The following is a 22,260-nucleotide window of genomic DNA, read 5'->3' as shown; positions in this document are numbered from 1 at the left end:
TTGCCCCGAAGGGCAACGACACGGGGCGCTGAAGACCGTCGACGTACCGCTGTGTTGTAAGGCTGCCACGGATGATAACCAAAGGGCTCCTGCCATGAAAAGAAATGGCAACCCTAATCATCACACCCGGTTGTCAGGCCGTATGGCGGGCGACAACCAAGCTGGTACCCCCCCCCCCCCCCCCCCCCGCCATCCGAGGCATCTCTAGATAACATCTTCGGTGGTCATCGGGCCTCAGTTCGAAGCATGATTCATCACTGAAGCCATGTGCAATGCACGTACTTGTAGCTTTCATTACTAATGGCGGCACTATGCGATATCACGCTTCGGAAGAGCTCTCTCTTACATGTTAACTCAAGTTACAGTATTTAAGAATAAAACGCTAGAGAATGCTGTTGCCACAAAGCAATACCTCAGTGATAAAGTTGCCCAGTTTTATGGTAGCTTCTTCTTTCATGTTTTGGAGAAACATGTTTATTGCTAATTACGCGGTATTGTGTGTTCGGTGTGCCAATTCCTTTTGCTTCGTAGACGAACACACCCGTGGGCCAATATTGAAGCCAAAACTACTTGTGGCACTCTTAATTCTCTGTCATTAATTTCCTTACCCACTCCATTCGTGGAAAGTGTCCGCCCCCGGTAGCTGAATGGTCAGCGTGACGGATTGTCAATCCTCTGGGCCCGGGTTCGATTCCCGGCTGGGTCGGAGAACTTTCTCCGACCAGGGACTTGGTGTTGTTCTGTCCTCATCATCATCCTCATCGACTGCAGGTCGCCGAAGTCGCGTGAAACTGACAGACCGGCACCCGGCGAACGGTCTGCCCGACGGGCAGCCCTAGCCATACGATTAAATTAAAAAAAAATCGTGGAAAGTATAGTGTCGTCATGTCTCCCTGGCGTTCCAGCTTCTGACGCCTCATTACGCTTAGTTGCATGCTGTCCATTATTTACCTGACCACGAAGACATTCATGTCATCCTTTACTTGCCAGTACTGGGTATTCTACTTTCTACTTCTCTAAGATGGTATCTGTGTGGTCTCTAATTTTCTGTTGTACCGGCGCCGTAACTCAGCGTGTTCGGTCAAGGGAGCGACCACCCTTTGTAGTAAAAAAAAAATTGAGTGAAGTTCTCAACGATGGAATTTGAAAGATGTCACGCGACTTCCGCACAGAACCACAAACGAAAAACGATGAAGAAACACATCGAAAAAAAAGTTGTCGGTGTGTCTTACTGCCGTAAGGAGGATCAGGCTTATTCCTAATACTGCCAGGGATTTTTCGTTGGTCGGAGGACTATAGAGGGGTCCACTCAACTTCGTGTTGCCTACTGAGGAACTACGTGAGTGAGAGGTAGGTAATCCAAGGCCTTCAAAGCTGACAACGACCGGGAGAGCGGTGCGCTGATCCCACGCCCCTCTAGAACGCATCCAAATGATACCATTGGCAGAGTATGACACGGCAGTCGGTCGACCACGATTGGCCTTTCTAAGGCCAGAACGGCGTTCTATAAGGTTATGTGCGTAAGCTATTACACATCCCACATGCATTTTAATATTTCCTTTCCTCCCTTGTAATTTTGCTCATCAGTGAGAGATTCAGTTTATGCATCTAGCGTTCTCATTGTCAGGTAGCTTAATTCGTTTATTTCTGGTCAGCAGACTTATTGCAATTCTCATGGGAAGGACTCTAATTGTCTTCTGTATGAACGTATATCGCAACAGATTGAGATGCGCGGTGTAAGCATACTGTAGAGTCACTACTGTAACATAAGTATAGCGTCAGCAGTGAGGCGCCTTAATTGACTTGGACGTTATAGTTGGGTCACGAGATTGGTCCAACACGAATTGGTAGTGCGCGGAAAAAGAATGTGTGTACGGAGTCTAACAAAATGATGACGAGAAACTCTGAAGAGTTGCAGACAGTAGCTTGGGGAAGAAACTGAAGATAGGGACCCACGTGCGGAAGCGTCAGCTAAAACTCTATAGAGCTTCTAAGTTACAGCCACCAACATCTTCTGCTGGGCCACTCTTTGACAGCAAACACGAGTCTATACTCTGTCATCACTGTGCTAAGCCGTTGTTACACCGTTGTTGTTGTTTTTTGGCGGAGCAGACCAGACAGCGAGGTCATCGGTTTCATCGGATTAGGGGAGGACGGGGAAGAAAGTCGGCCGTGCCCTTTTAAAGGAACCATCCCGGAATTTTCCTGGAGCGTTTTAGGGAATCACGGAAAACCTAAATCACGATGACCGGACGCAGGATTGAACCGTCGTTCTCCCGTATGCGAGTACAGTGTGCTAGCCACTGCGCCACTGTGCCACCTCTCTCGGTGTTATACAGTTGTTTTGATAAGCGTGGACGTGTCAGACACCATCTAACGCCCTATTGTGAAAACTTCCGTTTGCGATCAGTCAACGAACAATCTCAGGCTTGCTGCCAAAGGGGTAGCCTAGCATCAGGCGTTGGCCACTTAAGCTTTGGCGCTGTTGCGTCATTGCATGATCTTACTGGACGACGATTCCTGCCGTAACTCGCTTCCTCAAGACGTCCTCCACAAACTTTCGATGTTTAACATACCGTTCTGCTGTACCCAGTATAACCATATAAAGCGGATATGTGCTTGCAGAAGTTATGATGCATGAGCGTTGTACACTTTCTGTTCAAAAATCTGGATAACGGTGCGTAGAAATTAATACCGAGCGTGTCCGCCGTTCGCCCAACGGCCTGAACTCTTCTGAGGACACTTTCAATGAATTGTGTGAATTTCTGTGGAAGCGTGGCAGACCATTCTCCCTCAACAGCCGAAACCACATAATGTAATGATGTTGGATGCTGGGGTCTGGAGCGAAATCCACGTTCTAACAAATCCCAAAAGTGTTCCGTTGGAATCAGATCGGGACTCTCGCCGGGGTAGTCCATTTCAGGGATGTTATTGTCTAGTACTGCCTCATGGTTGTTGCTTTTTGACAGGGTGCAGTGTCATGCTGATACAAACATCATCGTCTCAGAACTGATTCTCTGCCATACGAAATGTATTCATATTTTTCCAAATTTAGTGCTTTCTTAAGCACTATAAGGGGACCACACTGAAACCACGAAAAGCCCCCTAACACCGTAAGACCACATCCACAGTACTTCACAGTTGGCACGTCGCTGTTGGCACTAACGTTCTCCAGGAATTCGCCAAAACCAAACTCTTCCATCGGATTGCCACAGGGTACAGCGTGATTCATCACTCCAAATCACTCATTTCGTCATCCACTGTCCAGTAGCGTCAAACTTTATGTCATTTCAAATATCGCTTAATAAAAACCATGTGTGGCCTATGAGGACCTGCTCAATCATTGTACCTCATTATTTTTAACTCCCTACCGACAGTAATTATGTTAACTGGACTGCTGGTAGTTCTGTGGAACTCTCGAGAGATTCCTTCCGCTGATATATGCGATTTTTTTCAGTCACCCTACGCTATGCTCGAAGCTTACCGACCGTCAGTAAATGAAGTCTACTTGGTCTTTGCCTAGCAGTTGTTGTTCATTCGTGTTTTCATTTCACAGTCACAGTACCAATAGTCAACTTGAACTGTTTTAGAAGGGATTAAATGTCCCTGATTGATTTGTTGCTCGAGTGACATCCAATGAGTAGTCGACGTTTGAAGTCACGGAGCTGTCCCTGATCCATTCTGCTGTTGCTGCTAGTCAACTGACAATAAAGTACACCCTGCTTTCTTTTATACTAGCGGGGCGGTCTCTGGTGACATCTTGTGGTCAGTTGGGCACTACATAGGAGTATCTGGATGCTTTTGATCATAAAGTGTGTACCGAAGTCTGTTTTACAAGTGAAGTACGAATTTAAAGTGCGAGAGCCGAGCTGCGAATAATGATTATAGGCCGCGTTGCTGAACGATTACTTGAGGCCCTGTAACAGGTATAACTTATGAAACTGCAACGAGTGAAATGGTATTTACAGTGGCGAAGTAATTATTCAATTATGCACAATATCATTTTACCCGCGAGTATTATAGCGAAGTTGACGAACTGCAGTCGCGGGACGACAGTGTCGAGTAGACTTGTAATATCTGTCGTTTCGAGCAAATCTTTTAAACTGTGAACAGTGTGGTCGTAATCGCGTGCCCTGCTCTCAGAAGAGGTGGCCATTGTTTACCTGAACTTAATGATGTCCATACATACGAGTCAACAACTCCCAGTATCGGGTTATCAGTTACAGAAGCTAGTAAACATGATGAACACAGGACAAGGAGAGAATCAGCAAGGTGACACAACGTGCGGGGCACACTGCTATAAAGAAAGAACCTGAACTCAGATTGTTCACAGGGATTTTTTGATATATGGGATCCATTTTCTCTGGCGGCTCGTTATAGAAAAATACCACTGAACAATTTCCGAAATGACAAATAAGAAAATGTTCCGGGCTGTGATGCAGTGGTCGAATGGATTTCACATTCAAACCCAACTTTCGTCCCAAGTAGCGCGTCCGTCAGTAGCGAGCCGGGGTGTGACTTGGACACTCAAAGAAGTTCGATCCCCTTTGAAAATTTCCTGTGCAGATTGGGACGAAACTCTGGGTTTAAATGTGAAATCTATTCAACCACGGCATAACAACCCGGAGTACTTTATTAACTGTGACATTTCCGGCCTTGAAAGTTTACATTTTACAACCTCCAAAATTTTGTCGGTGTTGTTTCGGGCTCACCCATTACATCGCACGTTTGCATTTGGGACGCTACGTGCCCAGTAAAGTCAGGGTTCTCGTATTCATAATGGTTGTGGCCAGGAGCAGTGCTCAGCATTGGCCCTCGTACTGCCGCCAGAGTATTTACAACAGACACACATTTATTGTAAATGAGTTTGCTCACAGCTGGCATTTGATACTGTACTTTCTGTCATGTGTGCAGCGTGATTGAAATACTGTGAACATAATAATTCTTCGTCATACACCTGCTATTAAAATCATCCCTTGCAGACTTGTGCCATTGACAATAGTCGTGCAGTGATGATGACGTTTGGTTTGTGGGGCGCTCAACTGTGCTGTCATCAACGCCGGTACAAAGACCCAATTTTTATACAGTCCATTTTCTTTTCACAGACAAATCTAGTCGCTCTCACAAATTACGACGATGATGAAATGATGAGGTCAACACAAACACGCACTCCCCGGGCAGAGAAAATCCCCAACCCGGCCGGGAATCGAACCCGGGACCCCGTGATCCAGAGACAGCAACGCTAGCCACTAGACCACGAGCTGTGGACAGAGTCGTGCAGTGGAAACCGTATCAAGACTGGTGGGAAGTAGATTAGTCATTGAAGACTGCAAATTATGATTAATAATACTGTCGTATTTCACATCCTCGGAATAGACCCACCAGATAATTGAGGATGTAGGCTGGAAGTGCTGCTCTGAGATGAAGAGGTTGGCACAGGAGACGAATTCTTGGCGGGCCGCATCAAGCCACTCAGAATACTGACGACTCCCCTCCCCCCCTCCCCCCCCTCCCCCCCCCCCCAAAAAAAAAGCTTCACATCTTTCACATCTTTCGTGTTGCCTTCTGAAATAACCAGGGAGGCTCTGCTGAACATCATATACAGAATGTGAGACCTGAAGGTCTCTCGGCGTATACAATGTTCAAATCACTTACGAGAAAGCAGCCAGGCGAAGTCCTCGACAACCGCCGATATTTCGACAGGAGTTCACCCCCCGTTCGTGTCCCTGCCGAAATATCGACGGTTGTCGATGACCTCATCCGGCTGCAATCCCGTAAGTGATTTGAACATGTACAGCGTAATCTCACCGTCACAACCAGAGAGTATCCTTAAATGCAAGAGTCGAGCAAACGTTCTCTTGGGGACGACGTATACTGGCAAGACAATAGTCATGGTATAACAGTAAGCTTGTTGCTTTTGACCAGGCAATTCGTTTGCATTTTTCTATTTTTCAATTGCGGCATCCACGTGCTCAGTGCTAAAGAATAAGTGATAGCGTCTCTATTGAACTCCTCTGCTGATAAAAGGTTTAAAGAGAAATGTGCTCCAAAGCAGTTGTTCCTTCTCCAGCATTGTGCTCCTATATTAACTGCGCCACAACTGTCACCAACTCTGTTTTACAAGGCGTATTGACTTCGAGGTCCACATTTTGGCATATGTCAGGTATGCCACAATTGTGCAGTTGCTTATACCAGCTGTTTTCCTCCAATCTCTGTATATTTTCCCACCCAAATACATCGTTTGTATTCAAGGAATGATAAAACATCTGTCGCAACACTTTACGCATCGGCTCACTCTCCCTTCCCTCTTCGCCACCCACTCTCTCACAGTTTGTTGTGAAGGTATCAAGTATCCACGTATGATTCACGAGATCATACCTATCACATGCAGTGCACGCTGGCTTGGTGTAGAACTCTACTGATAAATTGCACTAAATAATGCAATAATTAACTGAAACTTCCTGGCAGATTAAAACTGAATGTCGGATAGGTACTCCAACTCTGCCAGTTTCTCTCCCTTACCTTCCAAAAACTGTGAGAATGGTTCGTGAGTCGTGGGTGGGTAGCTCAGTGGGTAGAGAAATTGCAGTTCGAGTCCCTATCCGGCAAGTAGTTTTAATCTGCCAGGAAGTTTCAAAACAGTAAAAACTCCACTGCAAAGTGAAAATTTATTCTGGAAATAACTCATACGCTAGATACTTATTCGTATTAGTTTGACACATCACCATTCGAAAAATATGAGTTTTGCACGTTTATCTCCTCAGTGTAAATCAATTAAGAACGTACATGAAGCGTGTTTGAATTATTAGTGAAGACAAAAGAAAGGAGAAAATGTAATCTGGACGCCTGTACATAATATCAAGTTAGTTACTCTGCTCAAGGTCTCGCTCCACGAAATGATAGCTGCTAACAATGGCATACGTCCTCATCCCACGAGATGGTGCACAGACGTTTGTGATTAATTCAGGACTTGGCAGGTAGACAATTCGTTGATCAGGCACTGCACTGCACTATATCCTCGTATTTCCGTTACCAGTGAAATAATGACGATGAGGATTTCTTTTAGCAGTAGGATTCGAACCGCCACCGCACTAGCTTTGGTTAGGAACGTCTGTTGTGGAGTCTGGCTTCGATTTACATATTTATGTACACCTGAAGTTTGCAGTAACGAAAATTAATGATTCCGAAGCTTATTACACAATCACAGACGGATCCAGTAGCAATTACGTACTGCAGTTTGAAGTGTATTTTCGTATATTCCTAATCGGTTCCTGTTTGGCCATCTGGGCAAAGGGAATTTCATTTGCTAGACAGTTTTCATTGATGACAGCATGTGGTCTCCCTTCATTGCTAGCAATTCTCACTAGCGTTGGATCACACTGTAAATGACGAAACAAGTACTTGGTTAAGACAATGAGCTATGCTCGCAGTAAATCTTTTCTATCTCATCGAGGGTTCTCCGACGTTACAGAACGTGAGGAATACAAATGTGACACATCTTATGCAGACATTCAATTCTGTTATTATTCTGCTCTCCACCTCTGCGTTAGCGGAAATGAAGCCATACACAACTGGGAACTGTAAATCATCATTAAGCAGACAACGAAGCAGTTTGTGGCGTTATGTTGTTACTTGACATTTTCCAGACTTGTACAGCAACTGCAAGCAGATGTCTTAAATCCTGGTATCTCATCAAAAATTTTGATTAATTCCGTTGCATCTTCATTTGTTTCATCTCCATTGACTCAATTAATCTCGGTCAGTGAATTTCATTTAAATGAATTTTGATATACAGGCTGTACATAAAGTCCAGGAACACTTCCAATTATTTATTGCACAAGAACTAAACATTGTACGTATGTCATACAAATTGCATTTTGAAGAGAAACTCTGAAATTTTTTTACAAACATTCTTTCTACACCCGTCCCAGCATGGCAACGTCGACTGTGGCAGTCCGTTCCCGTGTTCTCTCCCGGAGCTCTGCTACATCACTTGGTAGAGGCGGTACATACACCAGATCTTTAATGTCTACCCACAGAAAAATGTCTTACGGAGTAAGATCTGATGATTGGGGAGGCCATTTCGAACTCCAACACACAGAAAGCTCTCTCCGCACCTGAACTCACCATGTTTGCGACTGGCGCTGGTTATCGGCAAATTTCCAAACTACGCTGTAGCGGTATACCTGAAAAAAAAACCTTTCAGAGTTTCCCTTTGAAATGACATATGTATGATATCTATACAATGTTTGGTTCTTGTGCAATAAATAATTGAAAGTGTTTCCGGACTTTATGGACAAAAAAATGGTTCAAATGGCTCTCAGCACTATGGGACTTAACAGCTGTGGTCATCAATCCCCTAGAACTTAGAACTACTTAAACCTAACTAACCTAAGGACATCACACACATCCATGCCCGAGGCAGGATTCTAACCTGTGACCGTAGCAGACACGCGGTTCCGGACCACCGCGGCCGGCTGACTTTATGTACATCCTGTATTAAGTGACAAGGAATGATTGGGCATATGAGGCACAAGTATTTGTAAAGATTCAGTACCAAGAATGATGCAAGTGACTGAAACGATATTTATGCATTAGATTAAGTCATGGCAACACAAAAATTGTTAAGGTTGCATAACTTTTTATGACCTCTGAATCTGAGAATTCAGTATGGCGTAAAGCCTCTGTTCAGCCTGTCTGCTTGTAACTCACCAAAGTGTCACAAGTGTTTCTGCGGTACTGAAGAAATTGCAGAGCATTTATATTCTAGACTCCTTGTGCCACATGAGCCGGTACTGTACTGTTGAAATAAGACGTGAGAAGTACCAGAAGGAGAAGCGATACCAAAGGCTCTAGCAAACGCTCCCAGAGCTGTCGTTTGTGGTTCAGATCGCCCCCAATACGTAGGATTATCCGTCACAAACTGTAGCTAATGGTACTGAAAAACCCTTGGCGTTTTTATGCTCTCCAGCTCTACAGGTAACGGTAGCGTCTTATAGCCGCTGGTGATTACTATACACCAGATGTACTGCTCTGTACGCCACTGGCAGCATTCATGCATCCCGCCACTGGCCATTGTGGTTTGTGGAAAACAGAGCGCGATGCAGTGGCGAATGTCCCAACAGCCGAGCCCACAGTAGGTGGCGTCAGCCATCGATGCAATCAGGTGCACACCACTTACTGTGCTCCAAAATCGAGCCGACACTGTGTACTTAGATGGACGTCCTTTGATGTTATGTGGACAAGCTGGAGGTCATCCAGTACCGCAGCCGTCCAGCGTACTGTCTACTGCTGAAACGAGGAGGATGTGGCAGTGAGTCAGATCTGCACTGTGACCTGCTCTAGACAAAAAGTACACTCCATTCTAAAACCATTTTAATGAGTGCGTTTACTACAATATGATGATGATTGAGAGACGTAAATATTCACTGGCTGAGTGAGTATGTAATATCATTTTAGTGATTGCTGTATGAAGCAAAATTTACGGAGACTTGGCAGTATGAGTCATTTTTTTTTTTTTTTTTTTTTTTTTGAGTCGTCAGTCGTCTGACTGGTTTGATGCTCCCCGCCTTCAATTGCTCTCCTGTCTCCTGTGCTAACCTTTTCATCTCAGAGTAACACTTGCAACCTACGTTCTCAATTATTAGCTGATGTATTCTAATCTCTGTCTTCCCCTACAGTTTTTACCGTCTACAGCTCCTTCTAGTATAATGGAAGTTATTCCATGATGTCTTAAAAGATGTCGTATCATCCTGTCTCTTCTTCTTGTCAGTGTCTTCCTTATATTCATTTCCTCGCCGATTCTGCGGAGAACCTCGTCATTCTTCTCCTTATCGATCCAACTAATTTTCAAGATTCTTCTGTAGCACTACATCTAAAACGCTTCGATACTCTTCTTGTCTGGTTCTTCCACAGCCGATGTTTCACTACCACACAATGTTGTGCTCCAAAGTACATTCTCTTTCTTCCTCAAATTAAGACCTAAGTTTGATACTAGGAAATCACTCTTGGGCAAGAACGTCCTTTTTTCAGTGTTAGTCTGCTTTTTATGTCCTCCTTGCTCCGTCCGTCATGGGAATTTCTTAATTCCATCTACTTCGTGATCACCAGTCCTGATGTTAAATTTCTTGCTGTCCTCATGTCTGCTATTTCTCATTGCTTTCGTTTTCTTCGATTTACTCTTAATCCATATCCTGCACTCAATAGACTGTCAGTTCGATTCAGCAGATCCTGTAATTCTTCTTCACTTTCACTGAGGACAACAAGTTCATCAGTGAATCTCATCATTGATATCGGCTGATTCTGAATTTTAATTCCGCTCTCGAACCTTCATTTTACTTCAGGCACTGCCTCTTCGATGTATACTGTACATTGAACAGTAACAGTGAAAGACTATACTCTCTTACCCCTTTTTAATCCGAGCACTTCGTTCTTGTTCCTTCTTGGCTCTTGTACACATTGTATGTTACCCACTTTTCCGATAGGCGATCCCTATTTTCCTCAGAATTTCAAACATATTGCACCATTTGACACTATCAAACACTTTTTCCAAGCCGATCAATTCTATGAACATGTCTTGATTTTTCTTTGAACTTGCCTTCTTCGTCTATCGCAACGTCAGAACGCTCACTCCTAAAGTCAAACTGATCGTCATATAACACATCTTCAATTTTCTTTTCCATTCTTCTGTGTATTATTCTTGTCACCCACATGGATGCATGAGATGTTAAGCTGATTGTATGATAATTCCCGCACTCTTTGACTCTTGCAATCTTCGGAACTGTGTTGATGATGTTTTTCCGAAGGTCTCATGGTATATTGCCAGACTTATACATTCTACACACCAACGTGAAAAGTCGTTTTGTTCCCAGTTTCTCCAATGATTTTGGAAATTCTGATGGATTGTTGTCTATCCCTTCTGCCTTATTCGACTGTGAGTCTCCCATAGCTCTTTGAAATTCTGGTTTTAATACTAGGGCCCCTACCTCTTCTACATCGACTCCTGTTTCTTCTCCTGTCACGTCATTAGACAAGTCTTCCCCCTCCTAGAGGCCTGTGTACTCTTTCCACCTATCTGCTCTCTCCTCTGTACTTAACAGTAGAATTCCCATTGCACTCTTAACGTTACCACCTTTCTTAGTAATTTCACCAAATGTTGTTTTGACCTTTCTATATGCTGAATCAGTCTTTCCGACGATCATTTCTTTTTTGATTTCTTCACGTTTCTCCTTTAGCCATTTCGCCTTAGCTTCCTTGTATTTCTTATTTATTTCATTACTAAGTGACTTGTATTTCTGTATTGCAGAATTTCCCTGAACGTTTTTGTACTTCCTTCTCTCACCGAGCAATTGAAGCATTTCTTATGTTACCCATGGTTTCTTCGCAGTTACCTTCTTTGTATCTATGTTTTTCTTTCCAACCTCTGTGATTGCCATTTTTAGAGATCCCCATTCCTCTTCAACTGAACTGCCTACTGAGCTACTTCTTATCGCAATATCTATAGCTTCAGAGAACTTCAAGTGTATCTCTTCATTCTTTAGTACTTCCGTATCCCACATCTTTGCGGACTGATTCTTCCTGACTAATCTCTTAAACTTCAGCCTACTCTTCATCACTCCACCATTTCTAGTTTCCCTATCACCTTACTTCTGACATTCCATGGCACAACTCGTAGAACATTAGCATTTCGTTTGTTATTCAATATTTTTCTCATGGTCACCTCCCATTTGGCAGTTCCCTCCCGGAGATCCGATTGGGGACTAGTCCGGAATCTTTTGTCAATGGAGAGATCATCATGACACTATATCAATTACAGGCCACATGGCTTGTGGGAACACATTATGTGTCTTTAATGCAGAGGTTTCCGTTGCCTTCTAAATCCTCATGCCGTTGATCACAGCTGTTTTTTTTTTTCGCCTTCATGGGCAGTTTCCCATCCCAAGGGCAAGAAAGTGCCCTTAACTCATGCCCGCTCCTCGACTCTCTTTGACAAAGCAGGTGGCAGAATTTTTTCAAAATTTAGGGAGTGGCAGGATTCCAGACCGAGAACATTTTGATTACTAATCAAAGACGCTACCCCTAGATCATGGGTGACATTTACTTGTATGAATTTGCAACCACCCTGGCCTGGATGCACTCGCCGAGTCGACTGGGAATAGTGTCATAAAGCTGTTGCATCCTCTGCTGAGGAAAGTTGGGACACAACTGTCGTAACTGGTCATTGATATCCTCGATACTGGTTGTAGGATGGGGTTGATATCCAAGCTGATCAACAAGTATTCCATCGTGGATGGGCCGGGTTGGGGATTTTCTCTGCCCAGGGACTGGGTGTTTGCATTGTCCTCATCATTTCATCATCATTATCATCATTCGTGACAGTGACTAGATTGGACTGTGTAAAATATTGGACTGTATAAAAATTGGGACTTTGTATGGGCGCTGATAACCTCGCAGTTGAGCGCCCCACAAACCAAACATCATCATTATCATCGGGAATGGATCCAAGGATCTTGCTGGCCGTGGGAGTACCGCAATATCACGCACATCACGATGGAGCTGATATCCGAGCTTATGCAACACGTATTCCATGGGGGATGGATCGAAGGATCTTGCTGGCCATGGGAGTATCTTAACATCACGCACACGTGTGGGCGATCATTGCCCTGTTGAAAACTAATACCGTGATACTGTCACATGAGAGGTAACACCAGAGGACGCAGGATGTCCATGACGTGAAATTGTGCTGTCAGAACTCTGTAAATCGCTACCAGCCGTGACACAAGGAGTAACGCCACTATGCGTTTCCAGTACATGGAAAGAATGGGAAAGCGTCCCTGTGGCCTCCATGCTCGCCGACAAAGGTCATACGCGGTCGTACAGAAATGCGATTTAGTGCTGGACACTGTGCGACGCCATTCATCAGCAGTCCATGCTTGCTGGTCATGGAACTGCTCCAGACGCGGCCGTTTATGTTGTCGCGTTAATGGCAGCCTACGCATGGGATGGTAATCTCCTTATTCGCCTTATGCTAGTCTCTGGCCAACAGTGTAGGATGACACAGAATACTGCAGGGAGTCCATTACTTGTTCACGGATGGCAGGCACAAATGTGAATGGGTTTTCAATGTGCTTGGTGCACAATACCCAATACAGTGATTCTCACATGTCGTGATCAGACGTGGTCAGCTGGACTCTTTTGTATGCCGGCCCTCATGTTCCCATGCTACCCAACGGCGGATCACTGTTACATCCGAATGACTCCCACATCTGGATATCGCACTATTCGACCAGCCGGTCAAATGGAGACCCACAATGAGGGCCCTTTCAAACTCTGTCATACGCTAATAATGCTGACCCCCATCACCCCCACATGATGACGCGACATCTCCGTGTCTTGTCGTTCACAGTGATCTATCACCAACTGAAGCTGTTCATGCCTCTTTATGTCCTGGCAGACCTGGTAACAACTCAAAACACGAATAATACTGATACACTCTGGTGGTCGTTCTACCTGTCACAGAGAATTGCAACTTGTCATTTACATACCCGCCGATGGTGTGTATGTGTGTGAAATTACATTGACATCCGCCTATGTCTCCTGTGTGCTTCACTTCTTTATCAGTAAGTATGTGTCTGAGACGATAAAAAAAACAGGTATATAATACGGGTACTTTGTATGCAACTGATTCGACGAGTTCTTTCATCGTGATACACGTTTAATTTTACTCAAATAAAACACCGCGAATAGAAGGGTTGCCTCGTCTGCTTTGTTACTTACAATGTGGCTGTGATGTCTACATGCACTTTTCACTACTGTTTTCTGTTTTGGCCTTGGTACTGCTCGTAAAAAGAATAAAAAGGGAGAGATCATTTTTGCAAACATTAGTGCTCTTCTGGTCATTTGTCAAAACTCTTCTGTCGATAGTCAGAGGAGTTGAATGAGAAGTGCCTCTAAGATTAATGGGCGCCTACTGTACGATCCCGACTGATGCATTGTTATTAATTCTGGAAATATGCCTAATCGACTTGGAAATCAGGAAAAGGTGCCCCTTCATTGGTTAAAGAATGGCAACCAAATGGAAGTTCGAAGGATACCTGTAGCTCAGGCCAATACGAAGAAGATGATAGAACACCTCATATTACAACTATGGCAAAATGAATTGGACACTTCGAGCATAGGCAGAAGAACATAAGAATTTCTCCCTGACATCATTTATTTTTTGGCTTTCTGGTTGTCCTCAGACAGCCATCTCAGCAGTGAAACGTCAATTATGAACTTAATGACAACACAACTCCCAGTCCTCGGGCGAAGAAAATCATCATCCCTGACGGAAATCGAACCCGTGCCTCTTCAGTGATCATTTCACCGCGCTGACCGCGTAGCTACCTGAAGAGCCTACATACGTCTTAATAAACGAACATGAACAGAACAGAATATGTATCTCCAAAAGAAGTGTTACTAGTATGGGTAATTAGTTAAGGGGCTTATAGTAGTTTTGTGGTGGTAGAAAGTAGTCGTAGCATTAGCATTTATGTAGAATTTGAATTTTTATTTTTTTGTAATATTTATAATTACCAGAAATAAATAATTAATGTATGCAATATCTCATCAAAAGTATCTGAACACCCTTCGACTGTTGGATGGCAAGAGATGCTAACCAGCCAGTATAAAAGGAGGCGGGGAGTGAAGAAGTAGTAACAGCAGCATGGGTTGGAGACGACCATAATACCCCATGTCATGAAGCACCATCTGTGAGGCAATGGTCTGTGGAGAGTAACATTCCTGAAATGGACTAGCTCCCCAGAGTATCGACTTGAAACTGGTGGAACACCTTTGGAATGAGCTAGAAACTCGAGTTCGTACCAGTCCCTCTGAAAGAAGAAAAGGCCGCCATGCCTCCACAGCCATTCACACACAGCGTTGAAAGTGCCCACAGCGGAGTTCAAGCCGACATAAAAGCCGAACGTGGCCACACCGCACATTAATGTCCACTAATATGTGTCTGGATGCTTTTGTTCAGATAGTGTAAATTTTTTACGCTCCACAAAAATGTCAGTGTACTGCCTGTGTAGCTTTCCAGATAATAGGCTGCAATTGTTGTTGTTGTTGTTGTGGTTTGATGCAGCTCTCCATGATACTCTATCCTGTGCAAGCTGCTTCATCTCCCAGTATCTACTGCAACCTACATCCTTCTGAAGCTGTTTAGTGTATTCATCTCTTGGTCTCCCTCTACGACTTTTACCCTCCAGTACTAAATTGGTGATCCCTTGATGCCTCAGAACATGTCCTACCAACCGATCTCTTCTTCTAGTCAAGTTGTGCCACAAATTTCTTTTCTCCTCAATTCTATTCAATATCTCCTCATTAGTTATGTGATCTACCCATCTAATCTTCAGCATTCTTCTGTAGTACCACATTTCGAAAGCTTCTATTCTCTTCTTGTCCAAACTATTTATCGTCCACGTTTCACTTCCATACATAGCTGCAGTTGTTGTTGTTGTTGTGGTCTTCAGTCCTGAGACTGGTTTGATGCAGCTCTCCATGCTACTCTATCCTGTGCAAGCTTCTTCATCTCCCAGTACTTACTACAACCTACATCCTTCTGAATCTGCTTAGTGTATTCATCTCTTGGTCTCCCTCTACGATTTTTATCCTCCACGCTGCCCTCCAATGCTAAATTTGTGATCCCTTGATGCCTCAGAACATGTCCTACCATCCGGTCCCTTCTTCTTGTCAAGTTGTGCCACAAACTCCTCTTCTCTCCTATTCTATTCAATACCTCCTCATTAGTTACGTGATCTACCCCTCTAATCTTCAGCATTCTTCTGTAGCACCACATTTCGAAAGCTTCTATTCTCTTCTTGTCCAAACTACAGGGTTATTACAAATGATTGAAGCGATTTCACAGCTCTACAATAACTTTATTATTTGAGATATTTTCAAAATGCTTTGCACACACATACAAAAACTCAAAAAGTTTTTTTAGGCATTCACAAATGTTCGATATGTGCTCCTTTAGTGATTTGGCAGACATCAAGCCGATAATCAAGTTCCTCCCACACTCGGCGCAGCATGTCCCCATCAATGAGTTCGAAAGCATCGTTGATGCGAGCTCGCAGTTCCGGCACGTTTCTTGGTAGAGGAGGTTTAAACACTGAATCTTTCACATAACCCCACAGAAAGAAATCGCATGGGGTTAAGTCGGGAGAGCGTGGAGGCCATGACATAAATTGCTGATCGTGATCTCCACCACGACCGATCCATCGGTTTTCCAATCTCCTGTTTAAGAAATGCCGAACATCATGATGGAAGTACAGTGGAGCACCATCCTGTTGAAAGATGAAGTCGGCGCTGTCGGTCTCCAGTTGTGGCATGAGCCAATTTTCCGCGGGCTACGCGTGAAACTTGCCGGCACGCGTTCAACCGTTTCTTCGCTCACTGTAGGCCGACCCGTTGATTTCCCCTTACAGAGGCATCCAGAAGCTTTAAACTGCGCATACCATCGCCGAATGGAGTTAGCAGTTGGTGGATCTTTGTTGAACTTCGTCCTGAAGTGTCGTTGCACTCTTTTGACTGACTGATGTGAGTGCATTTCAAGCACGACATACGCTTTCTCGGCTCCTCTCGCCATTTTGTCTCACTGCGCTCTCGAGCGCTCTGGCGGCAGAAACCTTAAGTGCGGCTTCAGCCGAACAAAACTTTATGAGTTTTTCTACGTATCTGTAGTGTGTCGTGACCATATGTCAATGAATGGAGCTACAGTGAATTTATGAAATCGCTTCATACATTTGTAATAGCCCTGTATTTATCGTCCATGTTTCACTTCCATACATGGCTACACTCCATACAAATACTTTCAGAAACGACTTCTTGACACTTAAATCTATACTCGATATTAACAAATTTCTCTTCTTCACAAACGCCTTCCTTGCCATTGCCAGTCTACATTTTATATCCTTTCTACTTCGACCATCATCAGTTATTTTGCTCCCCAAATAGCAAAACTCCTTCACTACTTTAAGTGTCTCGTTTCCTAATCTAATTCCTTCAGCATCACCTGACTTAATTCGACTACATTCCATGATCCTCGTTTTGCTTTTGTTGATGTTCATCTTATATCCTCCTTTCAAGATACTGTCCATTCCGTTCAACTGCTCTTCCAAGTCCTTTGCCGTCTCTGACAGAATTACAATGTCATCGGCGAATCTCAAAGTTTTTATTTCTTCTCCATGGACTTTAATACCTACTCCGAATTTTTCTTTCGTTTCCTTTACTGCCTGCTCAATATACAGATTGAATAACATCGGGGAGAGGCTACAACCCTGTCTCACTCCCTTCCCAACCACTGCTTCCCTTTCATGCCCCTCGACTCTTATAACTGCCATCTGGTTTCAGTGCGCTGTCAAACTCTTCACGCAGTATCGTATCTCCCATTTCACCTTCATCTACATCCTCTTCCATTTCCATAACATTGTCCTCAAGTACGTCGCCCTTGTATAGACCGTCTATATACTCCTTCCACCTTTCTGCTTTCCCTTCTTTGCTTAGAACTGGGTTTCCATCTGAGCTCTTGATATTCATACAAGTGATCCTCTTTTCTCCAAAGGTCTCTTTAATTTTCTTGTAGGCAGTATCTATCTTACCCCTAGTGAGATAAGCCTCTACACCCTTACATTTGTCCTCTAGCCATCCCTGCTTAGCAGTTTTGCACTTCCTGTCGATCTCATTTTTGAGACGTTTGTATTCCTTTTTGCCTGTTTCATTTACTGCATTTTTATATTTTCTCCTTTCATCAATTAAATTCAATATTTCTTCTGTTACCCAAGGATTTCTACCAGCCCTCGTCTTTTTACCTACTTGATCGTCTGCTGCCTTCACTATTTCATCTCTCAGAGCTACCCATTCTTCTTCTACTGTATTTCTTTCCCCCATTCCTGCCAATTGTTCCCTTATGCTCTCCCTGAAACTCTGTACAACCTCTGGTTCTTTCAGTTTATCCAGGTCCCATCTCCTTAAATTCCCACCTTTTTCAGTGTCTTCAGTTTTAATCTACAGTTCATAACCAATAGATTGTGGTCAGAGTCTATATCTGCCCCTGGAAATGGTTTACAATTTAAAACCTGGTTCCTAAATCTCTGTCTTACCATTATATAATCTATCTTAAACCTTTTAGTATCTCCAGGCTTCTTCCATGTATACAACCTTCTTTCATGATTCTTGAACCAGGTGTTAGCTATGATTAAGTTATGCTCTGTGTAAAATTCTACCAGACGGCTTCCTCTTTCATTTATTACCCCCAATCCGTATTCACCTACTATGTTTTCTTCTCTCTCTTTTCCTACCCTCGAATTCCAGTCACCCATGACTATTAAATTTTCGTAGCTGCAGTTATGAAACTTAAATAATTAAACTTTGAGATAAAGGAGCACAGTTGGATTCGGAGGCTCCTGTGTTCAATTCGTGCTGAGTTTTTATGAGCGTATCAGCCTGCGTAATATCTTTTGCTTGAAAACTAAAGGAGTAACTGCTCATCTACTTGTCTACTTTCCACTTAGCCCCAATCCACTCGTGCTCTATTGGTAACTGTGCTTTACTGTTCAGCATTCCAATGAATACCGTTTGATCATTTTTTCAGTAGTGTTTCTGAAGGTATTAAACATCACTGTAGTTGCAGCAGAACCTTCAATTATTTCCAACTTGACCTGAAAATAATTTTATCTCTGTTCTCTCTTTTTCAGAATGAGCATCACTGATAAATATTCTCTGTACCATTCAGAAGAGGCAAAATATACCTTAAGGTAAGACATTTGTCTTTTATCGTAGCAGTAAAGAATGGGACATATTGGTTGTTCCTGAGATTGTGGTTCAAACTTTCGCGGATATCGAGACGGGAAAATCTAACAGTCTGAAATGGAAAATTATCATCCGAAATCGACTGAACATTACAAGCCAAAACAGGGAAGTTTATAATTGGCTGCAAGTAGAAACATTTTGTGATAATTGTACTCGTATTTAGTTGCGCAACGAACTTCATTAACAACAGTTTTTGAAAGTGGCGGCCAGCAGACTTTTTTTGGCAGAAGATCTTCTTCAGTATCATACACGAGACTTGTCTCATGACCTTACAAATGGAAATTAACTGGCATCAGATCAGGTGGACAAGCTGTTCGCAAAACAGGACCAATTCTTCACATATATCTTTCAGAGAAAGCATGATGCAGGTGTTCGCGAACAAACTGAGGAGGGGCACCAACAGGTTGGAAGCACGTACATGTTGATCAAGTAGGATGTCTTCCAATAACATGATGAGCATGATACTCAGAAGCGCAGGGTACTATGGTACATTTAAGTGGGGAGGAAACAGACACGTGCCTATTAAGTAATAATGAACTATACCAGCCACACGTTCACTGCAAATCTTCGGTGAGACTTTTCACAGCTGTAGCTTGGGGCTTCTATGCGGCATACACCGACTTTTGCGATTATTGAGCATCTAGTTTTTGGAGAAACAATCTTCGCCTGAGAAAAGTTGATACGTAGGGAAGTGGCGATCGAGCATACAGCGCCGCTGCTCGACACTACGCGAGGGCCGAAGTCAGCGGAAGTTGGAGCTAGCTTTTTCTGTAAACTGCAGGAGTGCAACTACTATTACTTTCAACAAAAGACTGTACATCCATGTCTGTTGCTTCCGTGATTAGTTACAACGTTATTTCACTTGTCAACACTGATTGCAGTCTTACATAGCGTTAAATCGGTAGTGACAATTACAGTGTATTGATCACTTCACCTGCTGTGTGTTGGTGGAATCCTCACTTCTCATGACGTATGCCCATTTGTTCTTCGGTTTTGTCTATCCTAAAATCTTGAATAATAACCGCTTGGCTGCTCTTGTAAATAATTTATTTAACGACCGGTTTCGTAGCCAGAAGCCACATAACCAGGTTAAATATTGTTAAATTACAAAAAACGTTTGCTACAATTGTGGCGAGCTATAGTTACAGACAATAGTTACAGTCAATAGTGAGAATCAGAGCAAATTTATTAAGTGATGAATCATGACATTAAAGTAGCAAGACGGACGGGACCGATCATTCCTTCTTTCTGAATAAATGACGCAATTAGCGAATCGTCAGGTAAGCGGAAAGTATGTGTCTATGGTTCCTCAAGAGTTCCTAAACTTCTTATAAAAAAAATAAGAACCATCAAGAAATATCCTCCCACCCTAATGCGATGAAAGACCAATAATGGGCTAGAACGCCTAGTAAGAAATGAAAAATTAAAAACACCTACCACGAACCTAAATGGACGACAGTGGACCGAACATAACCGATTAACCGCTAGTGATATGGGCACAATCCATTCAGAGTGCCTAAAAATTAATGAAAATGTATGAAGTATCAAAAATAACCCACTTAGCAATAAATACAGTATAAGGACAATAACTGGTGAGAAAATTTGTGTGAAAGTGGCGCACCATAAATACTACACACCGCAATGCATGGAGACGCAGGCGGGAAATTAGCCAGCTACGGACTGAGCGATAAGCCATGCGGTAGCAGAAATCAGGTCGACGCTCGCGCAGTGAGGCAATATAACCTATGGAAATTCGCGTGGCGTGCTCACATTCGTAGACAAAAAATGCTAGGATCCTTCCCCAAACACCGTAATAGGACATGTGATAGGTGATAAAGAACAATGAGCAGAAAATAATTCGATTTATCTTATGTTAATCGAGCACTTACTGAGAATAATACTGGCAAAAATCATTGTCAGAATATAAACTCATCAATTATTATTTGAGGCGTGCTTATTTGAGCCTATTGTAAGGAATAAGTGACAATAAAGAAAAGCATATTACTGAAAATTTTGGTGAACAACGGTAACATATTGCTTAAATAGTACAGACCCGGCTAAAAAAACTTTATGTTATAAAATCAGTTTATTCGGAAATCCAAACCATAAGCGATAAACTAAGGTATCCTGAAGCAATGACATTACGTAGTCATTGGTCCAGTACCAAAAAACCATCAACAACAAGCGTAGACAATCTTAATTAACATTTTTATTTAAAAAATCGAATTTATCGGGAATGTTTCGATGTTGAGGAACCGTGGACCCACACTTTCCGCTTACGTGACGATCCGCTAATTGTGTCATCTATTGGTAGACAAGGTAACTTTAATTTCATGATTCACCATGTAAGTAATTGCTCTGTATTTTACTATTAATTGTGACTATAATTCGACCAGAACTGTAGGGAAAGCTTTTTGTAATTTAACAGATTTAAGCTGATGATGTGGCTTCTAGGCTACAAAACCGGTCGTTGAATAAGTTGTTACAAGAGCACCCAGTAAAATAAATCAATTTATTACGTTGTACAAGGAAGCACACGTCATACCCGACTACATAAACGGCAGTATAAATGATCAACAAAACTATCGTCCAGTGTGAAGTAGCATATTCAGTGCTTTAATACAATGAGGTATGTCGATCAAAATTACCTCCTCCATGCCAACCAAAGTGGATTATGCAAAAATCCCACTCCCGCTTTTCTTGACTTCCGAAAGGTATTTGATTCAGCACCACAGAAAGTTTTTTAATGGAAGTACCAACTTGTCGGCTTTCAAACAAAATTTTTGACTATATTGAGTATCCTTGGTAGGGAGCCTGCAGCATGTTATCGTGGATGGACAGTCATTGACAAATGTTAAAGTACTTTCAGGCGTGCTCCAGAGGATTGTGATGGGGCGCGTGCTATTCCTCTTGTGTATTAATGAACAGCCAGCCGATACTAACTTCAGACGTTTTGCAGAACTGCAGATATATATCGTGTGTCTCTCTTAAGAGCTGTCGGGTGCATTTTCTCTGGTGTTTCAGCAGACATTTGCAGTTTTATCTTTGCAACGTGCTGCTGGAGTCAGTTCAAACAAATACTATTCTTTAAGTCTTTCATATGAAAAGCTTCAGTTTGTTTCCCTTACAGAAAAAAAATACGCATTTCTGGAGCGGAGTTTTATGTCCCCATTCGAAAGAGCGGTCCCAGATTAGTCTAGTGCTTTATTCGTTTTATGGGTGTGTATTCACAGGGACAGCAAAACAGTAATAATAACTGGCACTCCCTGAAGTACTGGTTATTCTTTCTATTTTACTATCCCTGTTAATATATATCGATAAAACTAATATGACCGTATACAAATTTGGCACCGCTCTGTCGAAAAGGCATGTAAAATTCCGCTTTAAAATTCATTTTCTTTGTAACGG

At 42.9% G+C, this 22,260-nt stretch overlaps 1 protein-coding gene across 1 annotated transcript in view; it reads left to right on the top strand.

Annotated features, from left to right (window-relative positions):
• The window catches only part of LOC126161695 (NADP-dependent malic enzyme-like), a 395,549-nt gene that overhangs the window by 34,613 nt on the left and 338,676 nt on the right, over window positions 1–22,260 (top strand). The window contains exon 2 of the mRNA XM_049917710.1: window positions 18,738–18,797. Coding sequence (XP_049773667.1) covers window positions 18,738–18,797 — 60 coding nt within the window. The remainder of the gene's footprint in view (window positions 1–18,737; window positions 18,798–22,260) is intronic.

The sequence above is a fragment of the Schistocerca cancellata genome, chromosome 2 (assembly GCF_023864275.1).
Source record: "Schistocerca cancellata isolate TAMUIC-IGC-003103 chromosome 2, iqSchCanc2.1, whole genome shotgun sequence".
In the NCBI taxonomy this organism is placed as follows: Eukaryota; Metazoa; Arthropoda; class Insecta; order Orthoptera; family Acrididae; genus Schistocerca; species Schistocerca cancellata.
Note: the sequence above shows the minus strand (reverse complement) of the source record. Positions and strands in the feature narration are given on the sequence as shown.